This window comes from Callospermophilus lateralis, chromosome 10, assembly GCF_048772815.1.
Source record: "Callospermophilus lateralis isolate mCalLat2 chromosome 10, mCalLat2.hap1, whole genome shotgun sequence".
Classification (NCBI taxonomy): domain Eukaryota; kingdom Metazoa; phylum Chordata; class Mammalia; order Rodentia; family Sciuridae; genus Callospermophilus; species Callospermophilus lateralis.
Genome location: NC_135314.1, coordinates 62,218,813 through 62,240,784, shown reverse-complemented (window position 1 = coordinate 62,240,784; position 21,972 = coordinate 62,218,813). Strand labels below are relative to the sequence as shown.

Genomic DNA, 21,972 nt, shown 5'->3' with positions numbered 1-21,972 from the left:
GCCCAGGCAAAAGATAACAAGAGAAAGTGAGGGCATGTGGAAGGATCTGACCTGATTCCATTTGAACAGGGATAAAAGCATGGCTGTATCTCAGAATCATCTGAATCTCTGCTCTTCTGTTTCTCCCCTGTGGATTTTCTTCCTTCTTATTCCACAAATACAAACCCAGTACACTTTCCCTTTATTCTTCAGCTTCCCAATCTTCCCTCACATCATACAAAATGGTTCCCAAGTTTTTGTTTTAGTCAGAGAGATGTGACTCCTTGTCCTGCTTCTACAATGGATTCTTCTAAATGTTTCAGGACAGTTTAATTCAATATTATGTTCCTCTTTTGGTTTGGAAAATGGCTCTAAAAATGTTGTTGTTGTTGTTGTTGTTTTGGAGCTGATAAAGATATTAAACTACCTTGGGAATACTTGTGGTATCCAAACCTTTGGGTAGGGCAGATGAACAACTCGGATTCTCTGAAAGAACTTCATATTGCTAGAGAAGGACCTCACGGAAATAAATCTAGAAGCTTTCTTCTGGCAAAAATATATGATTGATGAGCACACCAATGTTCTATGATCCCTGAGGAGTACTGCTGATACGTAGATATTATGATGTTTAGAAAGAAGTTTTAACCTAGAACTTGTAGTGGCACTTTGTTGTTCAAAAGTTAATAATTATTCATTTGGAATGCTACAGATTTAAAAAAAATTGCTCTAAGTAGTAGTAGTTATCATCACTAGAATAGCTACATGTTGAAGATAGCTCAGAGTGAGTTATGATCCCTACAAGATAAATAAGACTTTAGTGACAAATGAATCACTGTGAGGTGAAATTACCTGTCATAGCTTCTTACATTTTTCACTAGACCAGACCAGCCTGGTGTGAGTCTAGAAACTAAATATATTTTCATGAAAATAAGCATATTCTTCTCCTGAAAATATTTAAAAGATAAAGGAGTTCCAAAAATGTGTCTAACAATGGTGGTCTTATTCGAATATAAATTTCTATCTTCACTTGAATATAAACATATAGCTGACTGATTTGAGGAGTAAAACTTTTTTTTTTTTTTATGAAGTCCTCTATGGGGCCCCATTTCTGTAATCACAACATTATCTCCCAAATATATTTTATTTGGTAATCCTAGCTTAAAGCATATCTGTATTATATGTCTTTGTTTAGTTGGCTATAATTGATTACAGTGAAAGGGCACAAAGCAAAAGAAGCAAAGGAAAAGTTACCTGGGGTAAAGATTGGCAGAAGACAAATACAAGCTTCCAAGGGTTTTCAAAGCCTATCTATTATCTTCAATTAAATACAAACTTGTTAGCCTAACAAGATTCCATCGACTCCAGTTTATCTTTCTAAGAAAAACTGAAATCATTGAGCCTGCAATGTGGTTTACGCTGAATAGTTTTTCTCCTTCTGAGGTGCTGGATTTGGTGTATTAAGTAAAGGGTACCTACAGGACCAGTTCCCAGTACGAATTCTGGACTTGTAGGCTCAAGGGTTTTTTTTGTTGTTGTTTTTGTTTTGCAAAGGGCAAAAACCAACTCAGCCCACTCCAGGGAATTTGATCTCTATGTCACCAGCACTGGTATTGGCCACCCCCAGCTCCAACAGAAGCTGGAAATTCAAGTATTTTACTTTGGGGTCATTATAGTACTAGAAACAAGGGGGCAAAATATGAATGAATTCTCAATATGAATATGAATATGAATGAATTCTCAGTGCTCCATATAAATTATCTGTCACCACTGTCTGACACTTATGGAGCAAGAAAAAAGATTGTTTTTGATTCCCCATGTGAATATCACATATGTTGGTACTTTTATTGTAAGACTAAGAGGTTAAAAACACAAAATTTTTTTTCTGAGCGGACCACTTGTCCCTAACATTATGCTTTTTGTTCCTGAGCACTTCTGTACGTGCCACTGAACAGCTTCCTAGAGGTAAACTCTTCCAAACATGGAAATTGTATTGATGAAAAAACAACGATCTCTTTTTTATCCCAAAGTTCTTATATAATGGTATAGGAAAGACAGTGGAATGAATCTAACTTTCATGTGTACATACATGAATATACCACATGTAGAACCTCAAGACTGAGATCCTAGTTAGAATGAGATGAACTCAATGTTTGTATAAATCTGTCAAAATACACTCTACTGTCATGTGTAACAAAAAAGAACAAATTAAAAAAAAAATAAAGAAAGAAATGCACTGTGCCAATGTACAATCCGATGAGACAAAATACTAACTCTTTTTTCTCTCGCCCCATCTTGCTTTCTTCCTCAGAAGCTGTAGATGAAACCAAACCTAAGGAAAGTGCCCGGCAGGATGAGGGTAAAGAAGAAGAACGTGAGGCTGACCAGGAACATGCCTGAACTTTAAGAAATGGCTTTCCACGTCCCCACCCTCCCCTCTCCTGAGCCCTGTCTCTCCTGCCCTCTCTCAACTCCACTCTGAAGTTTCCCTTCCTGTCCTGCTCACGTCTGTGAGTCTGTCCTCTCCCGCCCACTAGCCCTCTTTCTCTCTGTGTGGCAAACATTAAAAAAAAAAAAAAAAAAAAGCAGGAAAGATCCCAAGTCAAACAGTGTGGCTTAAAAATTTTTTGTTTCTTGGTGTTGTTATGGCGAGTTTTTGGTAATGATGATCCAATCATTTTGGGAAATTCTTGCACTGTATCCCAGTTTTTTGATCTGGTGCGTGTGGCCCTGTGGGAGTCCACTTTCCTCTCTATCTCTCTGTTCCAAGTGTGTGTGCAATGTTCCGTTCATCTGAGGAGTCCAAAATATTGAGTGAATTCAAAACCATTTTGTTTTTCTCCTTTTCAATGTGATGGAATGAACAAAAAGGAAAAAAATTCAAAAACCCAGTTTGTTTTAAAAATAAATAAATAAAGCAAATGTGCCAATTAGCGTAACTTGCGGCTCTAAGGCTCCTTTTTCAATCTGAATATTAATAAATCATGAGAGTAATCAAACTCCAATGGCTCCGTGTTTCTGTTCCATCTCCCTTAGCTGCTGTGGTAAATTGGGATCTTACATTTCATCTTTTCTCTGGTGTCTCCATCTGACCCCAGCAACCTTGATAAGGGAAAACACAGATGAAGCCCAAGATTCTGGTTAGTACCAATGACTTCAGGCCTGGATGAAATAGCTGGGCGCTGCAGTAGCTTGCTAAGGCTGCTATAACAAAGTCCCACAAACTGGGTGGCTTTAACAACAGGTATTGATTGTCTGACAGTGCTGACCGCTGGAAGTCTCAAATCAATTTGTTGGCACTGTTGGTTCCTTTTGAGGCCTGTAAGGAAACGATTGGTTATAGGCCTCTCTCCATAGTTTATAGATGTGTATCTTCTCCCTGTGTCACTTTGCACCTTCTCTCTATATATATCTCTGGGTTCAAATTTTCCCTTTTTCTAAGGATGCCAATCATATTAAATTAGGATCCACTCTCATGGCCTCACTTTTACTTCATTACCTCTATAAGGCCCTGCCTGTAAATAAGGTCACAGTCTAAGGTACAAGGGTGAAGAATATCAACATATGAATTAGGGGAGGAGTTAAGGAAGTTCAGCCCATGAGACACACTAAGACTTGATTTTCATAAAGTAACCACAGAGTATTTTCAGGGTTCAGAAAAAGTTTGTCTTATCCAATGAAATACTTTTCTAGGTTTTGCTAGGTTAAATATTACAGCTGTATGCATAACTCTTAGACACCCCCAACTTTTGTATACATGTCTTGTTTTAACCCAAACGTTGAGCCAGTCTTTTCTATCTTTTTCAGTTTATGATTTTCTATTGGCATTATAACCCCATGCCAGGCATGTGTCAGATTCTTGACTGGTCATAATTATTGTACCTGCTGATGGTGGTGGTCCATTAAGAAAAGAGTATCTGTAGTACATCCATTGTTAGTTCTTTTCAAATTTCCCTCCATTTCCAGTTTTTAAATACCTTCTGTTAGAAGGTAAATAGTTCACCTGAGAAACACAACAATGTTCCTAAATCCAGAAGAATCCATGCTGTTCATTCCTCCCTAATTTCCTAATTCTATCCTGGTACAAAAACAGGTCATGTTCTGCCCTGGCCCTGGTCTCCTCCCATGGACATAAATGACAAAGAAATTCCCTTCAGCTTCATACACTCACCTGCACTTAGGATTTCTAAGCAAGGAAGAGAAAACCAAGTGAAACAAAAGTCCTCAAAATCACAATGACAGGAGGTAAAACTTACAGCTTGATGTCTCTGATCAGCTCTGATGTCCTCTGAAACATGAGTCTTCCCTGGGTCAAGTTCTCTCCTTGGCTACCAACACAAAGTGAAGTTTTCATTGGGAGAAGTCACTATAAAGAAAAGTGTCAGGAAGCTTCAATACCATATATTAAAACAACAGAGTTTGACTTCATTCTGAGTTGGTAAGATTTCCATAGGAGTCTTTGGAGCAAGTGTCAGAGGCTCAAATTTCATCTAATGAAAGTCTCAAAAGATGTGAGTCAAGGTGTGGGAAAAGGGCATCCATTGGTGTGGCTGGCAAGTAACCTACTGCTTTAGGAATTTTATTTTACCTCAATATTGATATACATATGTATGTAATATAAATGTTTAATGTCCCAAATCTTTACCTTTTTTATAAAATTTTTATTGTTGGTTGTTCAAAACATTACATAGTTCTTGACATATCATATTTCACACTTTGATTCAAGTGGGTTATGAACTCCCATTTTTACCCCGTATACAGATTGTAGAATCACATAGGTTACACATCCACTGATTTACATATTGCCATTCTGGTGACTGTTGTATTCTGCTGCCTTTCCTATCCTCTACTATCCCCCCTCCCCTCCCCTCCCATCTTCTCTCTCTACCCCATCTACTGTAATTCATTTATCCCCCTTTTTTTTTTTCCCCTTTCCCCTCACTTTCTCTTGTATGTAATTTTGTATAACCATGAGGGTCTCCTTTCCATGCAATTTCCCTTCTCTCTCCCTTTCCCTCCCACCTCTCATCCCTGTTTAATGTTAATCTTCTTCTCATGCTCTTCCTCCCTACTCTGTTCTTAGTTACTCTCCTTATAACAAAGAAGACATTTGGCATTTGTTTTTTAGGGATTGGCTAGCTTCACTTAGCATAATCTGCTCTAATGCCATCCATTTCCCTGCAAATTCTATGATTTTGTCATTTTTTAATGCAGAGTAATACTCCATTGTGTATAAATGCCACATTTTTTTTATCCATTTGTCTATTGAGGGACATCTAGGTTGGTTCCATAGTCTTGCTATTGTGAATTGTGCTGCTATGAACATCGATGTAACAGTGTCTCTGTAGTATGCTCTTTTTAGATCTTTAGGGAATAGACCAAGGAGGGGAATAGCTGGGTCAAATGGTGGTTCCATTCCCAGCTTTCCAAGAAATCTCCATACTGCTTTCCAAATTGGCCACACCAATTTGCTGTCACACCAGCAATGTACAAGTGTACCCTTTTTCCCATATCCTCGCCAGCATTTGTTGTTGTTTGACTTCATAATGGCTGCCGATCTTACTGGAGTGAGATGGTATCTTAGGGTGGTTTTGATTTGCATTTCTCTAACTGCTAGAGGTGGTGAGCATTTTTTCATGTACTTGTTGATTGATTGTAAGTCCTCCTCTGAGAAGTGTCTGTTCAGGTCCTTGGCCCATTTGTTGATTGGGTTATTTGTTTTCTTATTGTTTAATTTTTTGAGTTCTTTGTATACTCTGGATATTAGGGCTCTATCTGAAGTGTGAGGAGTAAAGATATGTTCCCAGGATGTAGGCTCCCTATTTACCTCTCTTATTGTTTCTTTTTCTGAGAAAAAAACTTTTTAGTTTGAGTAAGTCCCATTTGTTGATTCTAGTTATTAACTCTTGTGCTATGGGTGTCCTATTGAGGAATTTGGAGCCTGACCCCACAGTATGTAGATCGTAGCCAACTTTTTCTTGTATCAGACACCATGTCTCTGATTTGATATCAAGCTCCTTGATCCATTTTGAGTTAACTTTTGTGCATGGCAAGAGAAAGGGATTCAGTTTCATTTTGTTGCATATGGATTTCCAGTTTTCCCAGCACCATTTGTTAAAGATGCTATCCTTCCTCCATTGCATGCTTTTAGGCCCTTTATCAAATATAAGATAGTTGTAATTTTGTGGATTGGTTTCTGTGTCCTCTATTCTGTACCATTGATCCACCCGCCTGTTTTGGTACCAGTACCATGCTGTTTTTGTTACTATTGCTCTGTAGTATAGTTTGAAGTCTGATATCGCTATACCGCCTGATTCACACTTCCTGCTTAGCATTGTTTTTGCTATTCTGGGTCTTTTATTTTTCCAAATGAATTTCATGATTGCTTTCTATATTTCTACAAGAAATGCCGTTGGGATTTTGATTGGCATTGCATTAAAGCTATAGAGAACTTTTGGTAATATCGCCATTTTGATGATGTTAGTTCTGCCTATCCATGAACAGGATGTTTTTCCATCTTCTAAGATATTCTATTTCTGTCTTTAGGGTTCTGTAGTTTTCATTGTATAAGTCTTTCACCTCTTTTGTTACATTGATTCCCAAGTATTTTATTTTTTTTTGGAGGATATTGTGAAGGGAGTGGTTGTCCTCATTGCCATTTCAGAGGATTTGTCGCTGATATACAGGAATGCCTTTGATTTATGTGTGTTGATTTTATATCCTATCACTTTGCTGAATTCATTTATTAGCTCTAATAGTTTCTTTGTAGACCCTTTTGGGTCTGCTAGGTATAGAATCATGTCATCTGCAAATAGTGATAATTTAAGTTCTTCTTTTCCTATTTTTATGCCTTTAATTTCTTTCGTCTGTGTAATTGCTCTGGCCAGTGTTTCGAGAACTATGTTGAACAGAAGTGGTGAGAGAGGGCATTCCTGTCTTGTTCCAGATTTTAGGGGGAATGCCTTCAATTTTTCTCCATTCAGAATGATTCTAGCCTGAGGCTTAGCATAGATAGCTTTTACAATATTGAGGTATGTTCCTGTTATCCCTAGTTTTTCTAGAGTTTTGAACATAAAGGGATGCTATACTTCGTTGAATGCTTTTTCTGCATCTATCAAGATGATCATATGGTTCTTATCTTTAAGTATATTGATGTGGTGTGAATAACATTTATTGATTTCTGTATATTGAACCAGCCTTGCATCCCAGGGATGAATCCTACTTGATCATGGTGCACATTTTTTTTGATATGTTTTTGTATCTGATTCGCCAGAATTTTATTGGGGATTTTTGCATCTAGGTTCATTAGAGATATTGGTCTGTACTTTTCTTTTTTTGAAGTGTCTTTGTCTGGTTTAGGAATCAGGGTGATGTTGGCCTCGTAGAATGAATTTGGAAGTTCTCCCTCTTTTTCTATTTCCTGGAATAGCTTGAAAAGTATTGGTATTAGTTCCTCTTTAAAGGTTTTGTAAAACTCTGCTGTATACCCATCTGGTCCTGGGCTTTTCTTAGTTGGTAGTCTTTTGATGGCTTCTACTATTTCCTCAATTGATATTCTTCTGTTTAGGTTGTCTACATCCTCCTGACTCAATCTGGGCAGATCATATGACTTAAGAAATTTATCGATGCCTTCACTATCTTCTATTTTATTGGAGTATAAGGATTCAAAATAATTTCTAATTATCTTCTGTATTTCTGAAGTGTCTGTTGTGATATTGCCTTTTTCATCCCGTATGCTAGTAATTTGAGTTCTCTCTCTTCTTCTCTTCGTTAGCATGGCTAAGGGTCTGTCAATCTTATTTATTTTTTCAAAGAACCAACTTTTAGTTTTGTCAATTTTTTCAATTGTTTCTTTTGTTTCAATTTCATTAATTTCAGCTCTGATTTTAATTATTTCTTGCCTTCTACTTCTTTTGCTGTTGTTTTGCTCTTCTTTTTCTAGGATTTTGAGATGAAGTGTGAGATCATTTATTTGTTGGTTTTTTCTTTTTTTAAGGAATGAACTCCAAGCAATGAATTTTCCCCTTAGAACTGCTTTCATTGTGTCCCATAGATTCCGATATGTTGTGTCTGTGTTTTCATTTATCTCTAAGAATTTTTTAATTTCCTCCTTGATGTCTTCTATAACCTATTGATCATTCAGTAACCTATTGTTCATTCTCCAAGTGATGCATGATTTTTCTTTCCTTCTTTTATCGTTGATTTCCAGTTTCATTCCATTATGATCAGATTAGATGCATGGTATTATCTCTACTCCTTTATAGTGTCTAAGAGTTGCCCTGTGACATAATATATGATCTATTTTTGAGAAGGATCCATGTGCTCCTGAGAAAAAAGTGTAACTGCTTGATGTTGGGTGGTATATTCTATATATGTCAATTAACTCTAGGTTATTAATTGTATTATTGAGTTCTATAGTTTTTTTATTCAACTTTTGTTTGGAAGATCTGTCCAGTGGTGAGAGAGGTGTGTTGAAGTCTCCCATGATTATTGTATGGTGGTCTATTAGACTCTTGAACTTGAAAAGAGTTTGTTTGATGAACATAGCTACACCATTGTTTGGGGCATATATATTTATGATTGTTATGTCTTGTTGGTGTATGGTTCCCTTGAGCAGTATGTAGTGTCCCTCTTTATCCCTTTTGATTAACTTTGGCTTGAAATCTATTTTATTTGATATGAGTATGGACACTCCTGCTTGTTTCCAAAGTCCATATGAGTGATATGATTTTTCCCAACCTTTCACCTTCAGTCTATGTTTGTCTTTTCCTATCAAATGCGTCTCCTGTAGGCAGCATATTGTTGGATTTTTTTTTTTTTTTTGATCCATTCTACTAGCCTGTGTCTCTTAATTGATGAGTTTAAGCCATTAACATTTAGGGTTATTATTGAGATATGGATTGTTCTTCCAGCCATATTTGTTTATTTATGTTACTTAACATGGTTTGGTTTTCCTCTTTGATTATTTTTTCCCTTTACTGTACTACCTCCTACTGTTGGTTTTCATTGTTATTTTTCATTTCCTCTTCCTGTAATGTTTTGCTGAGGATGTTTTGAAGAGATGGTTTTCTAGCTGCAAATTCTTTTAACTTTTGTTTATCGTGGAAGTTTTTAATTTCATCTTCCATCCTGAAGCTTAATTTCACTGGATACACAATTCTTGATTGGAACCCATTTTCTTTCAGCATTTGAAATATGTTATTCCAGGATCTTCTAGCTTTCAGATTCTGTGTTGAAAGATCAGCTGTTATCCTGATTGATTTACCCCTAAATGTATTCTGCTTCCTTTATCTTGTAGCTTTTAAAATTCTCTCCTTATTCTGTATGTTGGGCATCTTCATTATAATGTGTCTAGGTGTGGATCTCTTATGATTTTGCACATTTGGCGTCCTGTAGGCTTCTAGGATTTGGGATTCTGTCTCATTCTTCAAGTCTGGGAAGTTTTCTCATATTATTTCGGTGAACAGATTGCTCATTCCTTTGGTTTGGAAATCTATACCTTCCTGTATTCCAATGACTCTTAAGTTTGGTCTCTTTATGTTATCCCATATTTCTTGGATGTTCTGCTCATGGTTTCTTAAGAGTCTCGCTGAGCTGTCTATGTTCTTTTCAAGTTGAAATACTTTGTCTTCATTGTCTGATGTTCTATCTTCTAAATGTTCTACTCTGCTGGTAGTATTCTCATTTGAGTTTTTAAGTTGGTTTATTGCTTCCTGCATTTCTAGGATTTCTGTTTGTTTGTTTTTTATAACCTGTATCTCCCTGTATAATTGATCTTTTGCTTCTTGGATTTGTTTATGTAATTCATTGTTGAAGTGGTCAAAGTGGTCTTTCATTGTCTGATTTTGCTGTCTAATGTCTTCCTTGAAACTCCAGATCATCTGAAGCATGTATATCCTGAATTCTTTATCTGACATTCCATCTGCTGCAGCTATTACCTCTTCTAAAGTTGAGTTGACCTGCATTGCTTGTGGTCCTTTCTTTCCTTGTCTTATATACTTCTCGTGTTTCTTTCTGCTTGGTGAAACTGTTGTGTTATTGAATTTTCCCCCTATATATTTATATGCTTTTGTATAGTTGAAGTCTCCCTTGCAGGTGCGCGTGGCGGCTGTGTTCCTCCTCCAATTGGGGTGATCTGACTATCACGCCGGCAGGCGGGCCTCTGGGCCTGTTCTCCAGGTTGCAGGTCTGCCTACCTTGCAGGCGCAGGCAGTGGCTGTGCCCCTCCTCCAATTGGGGTGATCTTTCAACTCGACAGGTGGGCTGCTGGGCCCCTTCTCCAGGACACGCGTTGTGCCTACCTCTCAGGCGGCAGCTGGGCCCTTCCTCCAATTGGGGTGATGTGTCTACCATGCCGGCAGGCTGCTGGGCCTGTTCTCCCTGTCGGTCGCAGATCTGCCTACCTTGCAGGCGCTGGCGGTGGCTCTCCAAATCTTTACCTTAAAGCAGCCTTTCTAAACTTTTTCCAATGAATTCACATTCACACCAAAAACATGAACATAGAGTTTTAAAGCATGTATTAACATACACTATTTAGTGGCTTTCCTTCTTGTGTCAGAGTTGAGATTTTTTTTTCCTTTTGTGTGTCTATTTTTTTTTTCATTTGTATAGTCTCAATTTCTTAATAGAATCTAAAATGTGGGAAGTAGACATTATAATAATAACATTATAATAATCATACCAAAAAAGATGTCAGTTCACTTTGAGGCAAAATAATGTGACTCAAACTTATACACAACACATTTAAAATCAGGGTATATCTGAAAAGTATAAACCACTCAAGACATGGAAGTAAAGATTCTAAATTCTGCAGCAATGTAGGTTGTTGACACTGAAACATCTGCAACTGGATTACTTTGAAAAGTAAAACTAGGTTGAGGAGAAGTACAAAGGGCCTCAACATAGACAGGTGATGCTTTTGAATGGAAATAAGATCACATCCTGAGCATCAGACCCAATATCTTATTGGTAGCAAAAACATGCCCTTGTCTGCAGGAAACAAGGTCTTCTGACCAAGTTGCAGTATTTGGATCTAAAATGTTCAGCCATGATGCAATACAATTTGAGTCTTTTTGAAGATAAAGGGATTTCTAAAATAGAATTCTTTATTCCCATCACCCTACCATACCCACTTTGCTGATCATCCAATTATTTCCATCCTCTCTACCCAGTGGTTTAGGTCAGAAATCCGGAATGTAGCCTGATTTTTCTTTTCTTTACATAACATTTGATTCATGAGCAAACCTGCTGCCATGAATGCTAGAAGAGAATGAGAATGAAGTTTGGGCCTACTGCTCTGGACACTCCTGCCCTTCCCTTGACTAGTGTAAGGTGCTCTAAGTGTTCTTCCTCAGAAGTTGCTTCCCATACATGTCTCCTAAGAGGAATTAGAAAAGGATTGGTAAATACCCTCTCTCAAAAACCTGGGTTAAAACACTTGGAGGTCTCAAAAATTCATTATTCTCAACATGGGCAGCACCACAAAAACCAATAGTACAGTTGGCAAGGAAGCCTGAAACAATAGAAAAACCAGCTTTCTGAAAGATTTCCATAGAGCCTCATCAAGATCACCATAGGTTCCATTAACTTTTTCTTTTTTTCTTCATCTTGCCATACATTGTTTCTTTTCATGGAACCACAGCTTCTGTTTAGTTGGATATAAAAATAACTTGGTTGGTGACCTTTCTAGCAAAATGCAGCAAATGAGCATAAGAAAAGAGGGTCTCTTGACATGTCCCTGTAATCAACAGAGATTAGGGAGGTTGAGGCAGGAGAATTTCGAGTTCAAGGACAGCAAGGGCAACTTTAAAATGTTGCCATTTAATCTCCTATCACATAAAACTAGGCTATGGAACACATGGCCTTAACATAAGAATTTTTTTAAAAAATAGTTTTATTGTTTAACTACTCAAATAATTCTATGTTGTTGTAGAAAGGTAGAAAATATAAATAAGAAAAATGAAGATAAAAATAATACATCTTACCACTGAAAATTAAGAGATAAAGATGTAGCCTTATATAGTGTGCCTGCTTATCTTTGTCCCTTGCCATATATCATACACTTATTTATTTATCTATATTCATATGTATATGTAGACATCTGTTTATTTCAGACAACATTGTATATGTTTCAGACAAAAATTGGTTCATGCTGTGCATTTTGTAAACTGCTTTAGATATTCAACAGCAAATTGCAGGAATCTTACATCAATAGATACACATTTATAACAATTCATTTCAATAGCTTCGCTGGTTTTATAATATATTTATAAGAGAATTTATATAACCAGACCCATAGAAATGGAAAAATTGGATCAACGGGCAAGTGCTTTAAAGATTTTCAGATAGCTTGCCATATCAGAGGGAGAGGACTTTAAAATTCCTGGTTACCAGTGCTGTGTCCCAGTGTCATGCTGAGCCCTATTGAAGCCTGAGACAAAAGAAAACTGTGTGACGCAATGTATATCAATCAAAGTATTACCCCATAGTTTGAACCAAGTGGGAAAGTTATAAAAGCTCTACATTCAAAAGCAAGACTATATATAAAATCTTGTGTTGCTCAATCTATTGACATGCCACTGTCAATGCCCACAACTCTGCCAGCTGATGGACACAGGGCTGCATTACTTCGCCAGGCCCTGGAAATGGAGGCTGACTGGAAAGGATTGGTCCCGTTACACAATAAAGCAGAAAAAGAAAAAAAAAAAAAAAACAGACAACAAATGATCTTCATTTACAAAAGTTTTCTAATAGGGTCTTTTCGCATTGATTTTGATTTTGAAAACATTGCATTCAAATACTATCTTGATTACTAACTTTTTTGGTATAACCTTCAATTTTGCACTTGAGGCAAGTGTTTCCCTTGCTTCCTCTTAATCCTACTCCAGCTGCTTGTGAAAGAAACGCCAGAATCATTGGTTTTCAGATGTCAAGGTTTTGATATGGTTTGATGTCCCCCTAGTGTCCATTGTGCTTAAAGACTCATTCTCCAGGGTGGTGATGTTGAAAGTTGGGTCTAGTAAAAGTTTCAGGGGTGAAAGGCAGTTCCCATGGAATCCCTTGATAGTTCTCAATTGGTCCTTTGATTTCTATTGTTATGAAGGGATCAAGTCTGGTCCCACCCAGCTCTCTGCTCCTTGTTAAAGATGTGGTCATTTACTGCTCCTACATGGGTTTCCATCATTGCTATCTGCACCATGAGATGATGCAGTCACCCGTGGTGTATATAGATAGGCACTGTGTCCTTTGAACTTTCAGCTCCACAAACTGTTATCTAAATAAGCCTCTCTTTACCTCATAGTAACCTATTTGTGATAGAGATGAAAAGCTGACTCGACAAACATTTTTTTGATAGTTTTTAGGCAGCTGTGATTATGTGAGGTCTTGGTGATACCAGGAATTATAGAGCTTGAGATTGAATGAGGATATCAGAATTTGGGAATTAAATTGCTAATATCCCTAGAAAGTTAAAAGGATGAAAGTAAGAAGTTTCCCTGCTTTGTAGAGAAGGTATTGCTTTGGAATGAGTGTTCATCCCCTGGTAATTCATATGGTGATGCCTGATTCCAAAATGAGGGTATTGGGAGGTGGGCCTTTGGGAGGTAATGAGGTCAGAAGGGTGGAGCCTTTGTGATGGGATTAGCGCCCTTGTTAAAAGAGATGTGCCTCCTATCTGCTTTCTGCCAAGTTAGAAGTCAGAAGGTAGATTCTGAAACTTGTAAAAGAAGCTTCAACAGAACCTGACCATGCTGGCACCCAGATGGCAGGCTTCCAGCCTTCAGAACCGTAAAAAGCATATTTCTGTACTCATTTGCAGTCCCACCAACAATGTGTAAATGCACCTTTTTCCCTACTTCCTCACCAGCATTTATTATTATTTGTATTCTTGATAATTGCCATTCTGACAGGAGTGAGATCAGATCTCAATGTAGTTCTGATTTGCATTTCCCTAGTTGCTAGAGATGTGGAACAGTTTTTTTCCTGTGTTTTCTGGCTATTTGCATTTTTTCTTTTGCGAAATCTATGTTTAGTTCTTTTACCCATGTATTACTTGGGTTTTTGGTTTTATTTTATTTATTTATTTATTTTGGTTCTTTGTATATTCTGGGTATTATATTAATTCCCTCTCTGAGCAGCAGTTGGCCAGGATCTTCCATTCTCTCGGTTCTATCTTCATACACTTGTTTCATTTGATGTGCAGAAGCTTTTAAATTGTATGCTTATTGATTGGATCCACTTATTGATTCTTAGTTTTATTTCTTGTGCTATAGAAGTCATCATAAGGAAGTGGGTGTCTGTGCTAATATCTTGGAGTGTTGAGCCTATATTTTCTTCTAAAAGTTACATAGTTTCTGGTCTAATTTCTAGGTCTTTGTTCCACTTTGAGTTGACTTTTGTGCAGTTGAGAGAGATACAGATCAAGTTTCATTCTTCTACATATTGATATCCAGTTCTCCCAGCTCCATTTATTTAAAAGGCTATCTTTTCTCCAATGTATGTTTTTGGCTCTGAAAAGCAGTAGGGAGATTCCTCAAAACCCACGAGGAATGCAACCACCATATGACCCAGCTCCATCTATCTCATTCCTTGGGATGTATACAAAAGATCTGAATTCAACATACTATAGGGCTACAGCAAAATTCACAATAGACAATGTGAATGTCCCATCAACAGATGAATGGATAAAGAAAACATTATATGTGTATGTATGTATGTATATACATATATATGTATGTACATACATATATATGTATATACATATATGTATGTGTGTATATGTATGTATATACACACACACAAACACACACACATACACAAAGGAATTTTACTTGGTCATAAAGAACAATGAAATCAGCATCTCCTGGCAGATGAATGAAAGTGGAGAACACCATGCTAAGTGAAATAAGCCAAATCCAGAAAGTCAAGGGCCAAATGTTTTCTCTTACTTGTGGAAGCTAGACCAAAATAAGGGGGAAAATAAGTGGGACTTGCAGGGGATAGGGATAGCTCATGAAAATAGAAGAGAGATCAATGAAGTAAAAAAGAGGATTGAGAGAGAGTTAGGAGAGATGGGTACTATGGTTTAGGTATGAGATATCCCACAAAAGCTCATGTGTGAAACAATGAAAGAAAGTTTAGAGGTGAAACAATTTGGTTTGAGAACCATAATCAGACCAATAATCAAACCATTAATCTCCTGACAGGGATTAATTTGATGGTAACTATAGACACATAGGGTATAGCTGGAGGAGTCTGTCTCTGAGGGCAGGCCTTTGGGGTATATATTTTGTACCTTTTGAGCAGAACCCTCTCTCTGCTTCCCAATTCTTATGTCCTGAGCTGCCTTCCTACCCCATGCCCTTCTACCTTGATGTACTACCTCACTTCATGACCAGAGCAATGGAGTTGGCTATCTAGGGACTGAGACCTCTGAAACTGTGAGCTGCAAATAAACTTTTCCTCCATTAAAATTGTTCTTGTTAGCTCTTTTAGTCACAGCAGTGAAAAATCTGATTTAAACAATGGGAAAAGGAAGGAATGGTGGAAAGAAAATAACCAAACTATCCTATCCTACCACAGTGAATTTTACCTCTCTTCTCTCATATATATGTATGTATATATACACACACACATATAGTATATATATAAATACTATATGTATCTATATATAATATAGCATTATTTTTTACAAAATTGATATTTAATATATATAGCACTAATTTAAAAAAAAAATAAGCTGGGCATGGTGGTGCATGCCTATAATCCCAGAGACTCAGGAGGCTGAGGCAGGAGGATTGCAAGTTCAAGACCAGCCTCAGCAATTTTGTATGGCCCTAAGCAAAATAAAAAATAAAAAAGATTAAGGATGTGACTCAGTGTTTAAGCATCCCTGGGTTCAATCCCCAGCAACAAACAAACAAAAAACCCTGTAAATAAATAGAACTAAGACTATTTATTTAGTATTTATATTTAGTAGAGTATAGGAAAGGGAATGGGGGAGGGAGAAAAAAGGAAAAGAGGAAGTATTGGGGATTGAACTGGAGCAAATTATATTCCAGGCTTTCATAATTATTTTAAAACAAATGCCAATATTATGTATAACTATAAAGCACTAATAAAAAAGAAGAAATATATTGCTGTTGTGTATAAGCTGCTAAATCTGTGGTACTTTTGTTATAGCAGCACAAACTGACTAAAAAAATAGAGACTATGAAACAACTGAATACAGACAACTCAGAGTAGTTAGAAACTGGTTTGGACTGTGGAGGCATGAAGAATAAGTTCTTCCTAAGTGCTCTAAAAATAAATTACAAATAAGAACAACACAGGCATAACAAACCCAACCACCAATTTATGAGGCCTGATAGTTATTTTACCACCAATCAGGGTTGCATTTGTCTGGGAAGAACTTGGTTATGAAACTGATCTTGGTCACTTGAAGAATCATGTTCCTGAAGAAGCTGATTAACTAGGGCCTCTTATAAATCTGAAGATTAGTAGGTATTGTGGAGGCTAAGTACTCATTAGCTCACCTTGAGAGCAAATTTATATTTAAGCTACAGATCAGAAGAAGACTGATATTTCATTATGTACTGAGAAATAAAAAGATGTCTGTGTGTCTTTCTGTCTGTCTCTCTCTCTCTAAATAATATCAAAAGAAAAGCATGGGAGGAAAAATAATACTTAACATTATTTTTAACAGCCAGAATGTAAACAAAAGGAGGAATATTTATGTCTTTCTCTGTCTGTCTACCTCCCCCTACTGCCGCAGTCTCTGGCTGGGCACAAATCACGAGCCACCACACAGCTTGTAGATTCAAACAGCAATTCTTTATTCCCGAACTCACACCGGCCTTCTACAAACACGTTCTGGGGAAATCCATGTTCTCTGCCCAAATCCACACTCCACTGGGCTTCTGTCTCCCAAAATATACCGTCTGACCCTAAGAACTCAAGAGGAACTCAGGCAGCAGGATACGCCCTATTCTAAAGGGGGAGCACCCTAATCTCGTATTATGCTAAACCGGGAACACCCTAAACACGGATCCGCCCTGGTCCTTGAGCAAGGTCACTTTACATGCAATGTCGCTGCAAAATGTCCTATTTCCACGAGTCCTTCCACTAAAGAAACATGGGGGTACGCTGGCAAGGAAATTGTCATACCTTAAATCAGGTAAACAGCTGTTAAGGATTGTTTTTAAAGGAGGTTAACAGATCTGTTTGTTTACTTTCACCTTTCCTTTTCATTATATTTAATAATTCTTTTCAGGATAATGTCTCTTTAGCATCATTGCCAGAATTCCTATCTTCATCCCAGTGCCAGTGAAGACAAACTACAGCTTCTATGATAGCTATCACAGTAAACTGTATAAACTGATGCATCAATGAATATAACTCAACAAGTAATGCTCAATCAAGGAGTCAACTTACTTTGGGAGGAAAACGGACTTTGGGAGGAGACGAACATATTGATAGATTCCTCCACTTTGAACTGCTTACAGAACTTGCCTGGACTATGTAACTATTGTTTGTTACAGCGAATTGTGGTAATGCTGGCATATCTTTGCTGATGGTGTCACCACTGATGCAATTTTTCCAAAGGAACTGTCAATTGGCTTGGTGTCGTGGCATTTGTGTATCCTCCTCCCTTCTGCTAGTGATGGTCTAAATTTGGGGGCCAATGGCTATATGCTGGACCGGTAGTCAGTGACGGGTATGATCCAATTGCTGTGGTATCAACCTAAGACAGGAGGCTGACGCCTAAAGGTCAGTTTTCTGATGACGGGTAAGAACCATATGTTGAATTGGACAACCTACCAGGCACGGTCCTTAAGCCACATTAACCTCACTCCCCCACTGGCACCAAGGCCAAATTTGGGGGCCAACAGAGGTGAGGCAAAGAACCTCACTCCCCCACTGGTGCATAGACCTATCCACAAGTATGGATGTATGCTGGACCGGTAGTCAGTGACGGGTATGATCCAGTTGCAGTGGTATCAACCTAAGACAGGAGGCTGACGCCTAAAGGTCAGTTTTCCGATGACGGGTAAGGACCATATGTTGAATTGGACAACCTACCAGGCACGGTCCTTAAGCCACATTACTTGTTGTTTAATTAATCAGAAGGGGGGAGATGCTGGTAGCCATCAGCCAAGTAGGTATGACAATTTCCTTGCCAGCGTACCCCCATGTTTCTTTAGTGGAAGGACTCGTGGAAATAGGACATTTTGCAGTGACATTGCATGTAAAGTGACCTTGCTCAAGGACCAGGGCGGATCCGTGTTTAGGGTGTTCCCGGTTTAGCATAATACGAGATTAGGGTGTTCCCCCTTTAGAATAGGGTGTATCCTGCTGCCTGAGTTCCTCTTGAGTTCTTAGGGTCAGACAGTATATTTTGGGAGACAGAAGCCCAGTGGAGTGTGGATTTGGGCAGAGAACGTGGATTTCCCCAGAACGTGTTTGTAGAAGGCCGGTGTGAGTTCGGGAATAAAGAATTGCTGTTTGAATCTACAAGCTGTGTGGAGACTCGTGATTTGTGCCCAGCCAGAGACTGCGGCACCCTACTCCTTTCCTCTTCTTTCTTTAGCAAAAAAATGAAGGAGACGAGGGAGTCTTGGTCTGGAGGCACTGGGGTCGGGGCTCCTTAAACAAGGACAAACATGGAGATGCAGCCTGACAGAGGCAGCACCTGTGTACCAGCTTTAGATTGGCAAAATTCGGTGAAATCTGTAACCATCTCCTCTACCTGGGGAGGGCTCAGCAGCCTCCTACTTCATATGAGAGATCACCAATAGTGTTCTGCTGTGCTGCTCCCTTCTGACCTGCCTCTGGACACCCTGCTAGCTTACCCCTGTGCATCTCCTCTTCTCCTCCATGATGTAGTCAACCTTGTCTGCTTAGAGGTCTCCTGCTAGACTTTAAAGTTCTTAAGCATGAGAATTTTGTCCTGTATGGTTTTATAATCTAGTTACCTGTGAGCATCTGAAAATAGCAGGCATATCCAGAAGAAATGCACAAATGAACAAATGAGCAGATAAACTTCTAATTCCTACCGACCTCTCTCCTTTTGTCTCCCTTTGACTTCACAAACTCCCATAGGAGTACCAAGATACAACTCAGGCCCTTTGGGAGAAGTTTTTCACTGAAAATTCAGAACTCTCACATACAACACCTGATGATGAACTTAGAGCAAGTGAATCTGATACATTTCATTCACCCCCTACATGGCAGCTGAATAATCCAGTCACAGTGGCTTTCTCACTGTCCTTGTTTGCTCTACTCCTGATGCACTGTGGGGCCTCCATGACTTCTTTTCATATTTGCACTTGCTGTTCCCTCTCCTTGGAAGGCCTTTCTTCCAATATCCACGTGGCATTTTTCAGGTTGTTCCACAAATACTGCCTTCTCATTGAAGCCTTACATGCCCAACTCACTCAATATTTTCTCTCTCCTTTTCCAGGGGAAGTATTTCAAATAGAAATAAGCCTTGTCTCCATTTACAATACTATACTTCTTACTCAATTATTTTATGTGCCTGTCTTCCATCCTTTTAATATAAGCTTCATGGAGGTAAGAACTTTCCTGTTTTGTTTGTGTCTCTAACTCTTAAGGCATGGAATGCAGAGGATTTCAAGAAATAGCATCTGAATGAATTTTCCTTAAAGATGCAACCACAAATTTCTTTTTTAATTTGATCTTTGAATTTGGCACACATTTTTTGATGTTCTCACTTTTAAAATTGGTTTCTCCCAACTATAGCCTTCATTCAGGGATCACATCCTTCTACATTTCTTAGCAGGAGACATCCTGCTTACCCACTCAACACCTTTTCCCATTCTTCTGATAAGAGGATTTTTTTTTTTTCTTTTTGGTGCTGGAGATCAAACCCAGGGACTTGTGCATGTGAGGCAAGCACTCTACCAACTAAGCTATATCCCCAGCCCTGAGAATATTGTTTTGATAAAGCTTATCTTAATTCTCCTTTCACCTTCAGGATAAAGCAGACCCAAGAACCATGCCTGGAAAATTGGACCATCACATATCTTTGCTACAGTGATTGCATTAAGCATGGACAGATGATTTAAATCATATCCTCACCTGGAGTTTTCTGACAGACCTGGCAGGAAAACAAAAATAAAAACCAAACTATTTCATCCTGGTAAATTTCTAAACAAATAAATGTGATTCTTCCACAAATAGGGGCTGTTTGCTTACCCTGTGGAAACAAAGGGAAAAAGACAAACTCCTGGTAACATCCTTGGTCCTAAAGACTTAATGGTGCCTAAAGCAAGTATAGTTCTTTGGCTTTTTAGTTATATGTGTTAATATCATTTTTGATTAAGCTTGCTTAAATTGTGCTTAAATGATCCTTAACATTATAAGCCCCTTGTTTCAGCTCCAATACCCACACACTCTTGAGTGGACCTCCTCTGTGTGATGTGCCTACTCACCTGGTCCTGGTTTCTTGACTCCTGGACAGGTTCACAGTGTGACATAAACATGATGTGTCTTTTTTGCCTTAATGTGTGTACATGTCATCACCTTCCGAGTGATTAATAAGATTTTTTTCAATATTTAGTCTATAACTGATGAGAGCATCGACAATCATTGTGTTCACAGAGGACAGAACATATAGTAACATACACTTCAGGTTCAAAATAAGGTGAAATATTACCAATAACACAGTTTGGATTTTCAAACTTAGAGTGGAAATCATAAGGCACATTTAGTTTTAGAAGGACAGGATATGGAATACAATCTAATCTTAAAATCATAGGTGTTTTCTTAAAAAACATAACCTTAATTTACATCAGAAAAGCATATGGTATAAAAGTAATTATACATTTTAATAAACATGAATCCTTTTTTATTTGAAAATTATGTTGAGCAAATATTTTAAAATATTTACTCTGGATATACCACTGTTATGCTACAATAGAGTGGATGTTTAACAAATTGAAAATTAGTATGATTTTATTGCCTAGGGTAGAAAATACTATCTATTTACATATATATACACATATAAGTGTGCATATTTATACATATATGGATATATGTTTACTTTTTATATACATGGATATAATTTGATAAGATGTAGAAAAATTAGATAATAAATATGAAATTGAAAACAAAATTAAAACAAAAACACTAAAGCCTCACTTTAACATTAGTAGCACAGAATCCAGTGTCTTTTGTACCCATCCTGGATTCAAAGGGATTAGGAAACAGAAAAAGCTTATTTTACCAGGATAGCTCTTAAAATCAAGATCATTAGCCAGTGCCAAGTCTTGCCCTGGAAGGATGCTTGGTTGTGTTCTTCAGCAGGCAGTCATAATGTGTGTCCCTGTCCTGTTGCTGGCGCTTTCTCTACCACTGCATCAAGCTCTGTGCTGTTGAGTCCAACTGTACTGTCATCTGTACTGTCAAGTCATGACCAGGACAACCAATGGGCTCACTTCTTTATACATACTCAATTTTTGTTTTATGGCTACTTCACAGGAGTCTAAAAGCTACTATAGGTTCAAGATGCCATCAGCTGATTCCACAAAAATGTGTTACACATTTGTACTGCTGTAGACAGGAGATAACAAAAGAAATCAGGCATCAAACAAGACAGAACAAGGTCGTGATGGCTATGTAGAGGATTACACCGAGCTGGGAAGCAAGCAAAGATGAACCTAAACTCTGTAGCCATTAAGGAAGGATTTCTAGAGGAGGAGAAGAAATCAGAAAAACTTAGTCTTCAATGATATAGAAGAGTTTATCAGAGGAAGAAATATGAAAAAGATATTCTAGCTGCAGAGACCTAAATACTCCAAAGAGCTGGGTTTGACTGGAAATGGCAGGAGATCTATATGTCCAGCAACTAGAATACTTACGTTCTCAGCTTTGTATATGGAGGAGGCTAGAAAAAAATGTTACAGATATCTGTAAATCATTTAGAAAACCAACTAAGGACTTTAGACTACTGCATACATAGCCAGTGGTGTTCACAGA

The 21,972-nt window shown here is 37.9% G+C and overlaps 1 protein-coding gene across 1 annotated transcript in view; it reads left to right on the top strand.

The window, feature by feature from the left end:
* The window catches only part of Gap43 (growth associated protein 43), a 46,677-nt gene extending 44,301 nt beyond the window's left edge, over nucleotides 1-2,376 (top strand). The window contains exon 3 of the mRNA XM_077110338.1: nucleotides 2,288-2,376. Within this exon, the coding sequence (XP_076966453.1) occupies nucleotides 2,288-2,376 (89 nt within the window). The remainder of the gene's footprint in view (nucleotides 1-2,287) is intronic.
* Nucleotides 2,377-21,972: the final 19,596 nt, after the last annotated feature.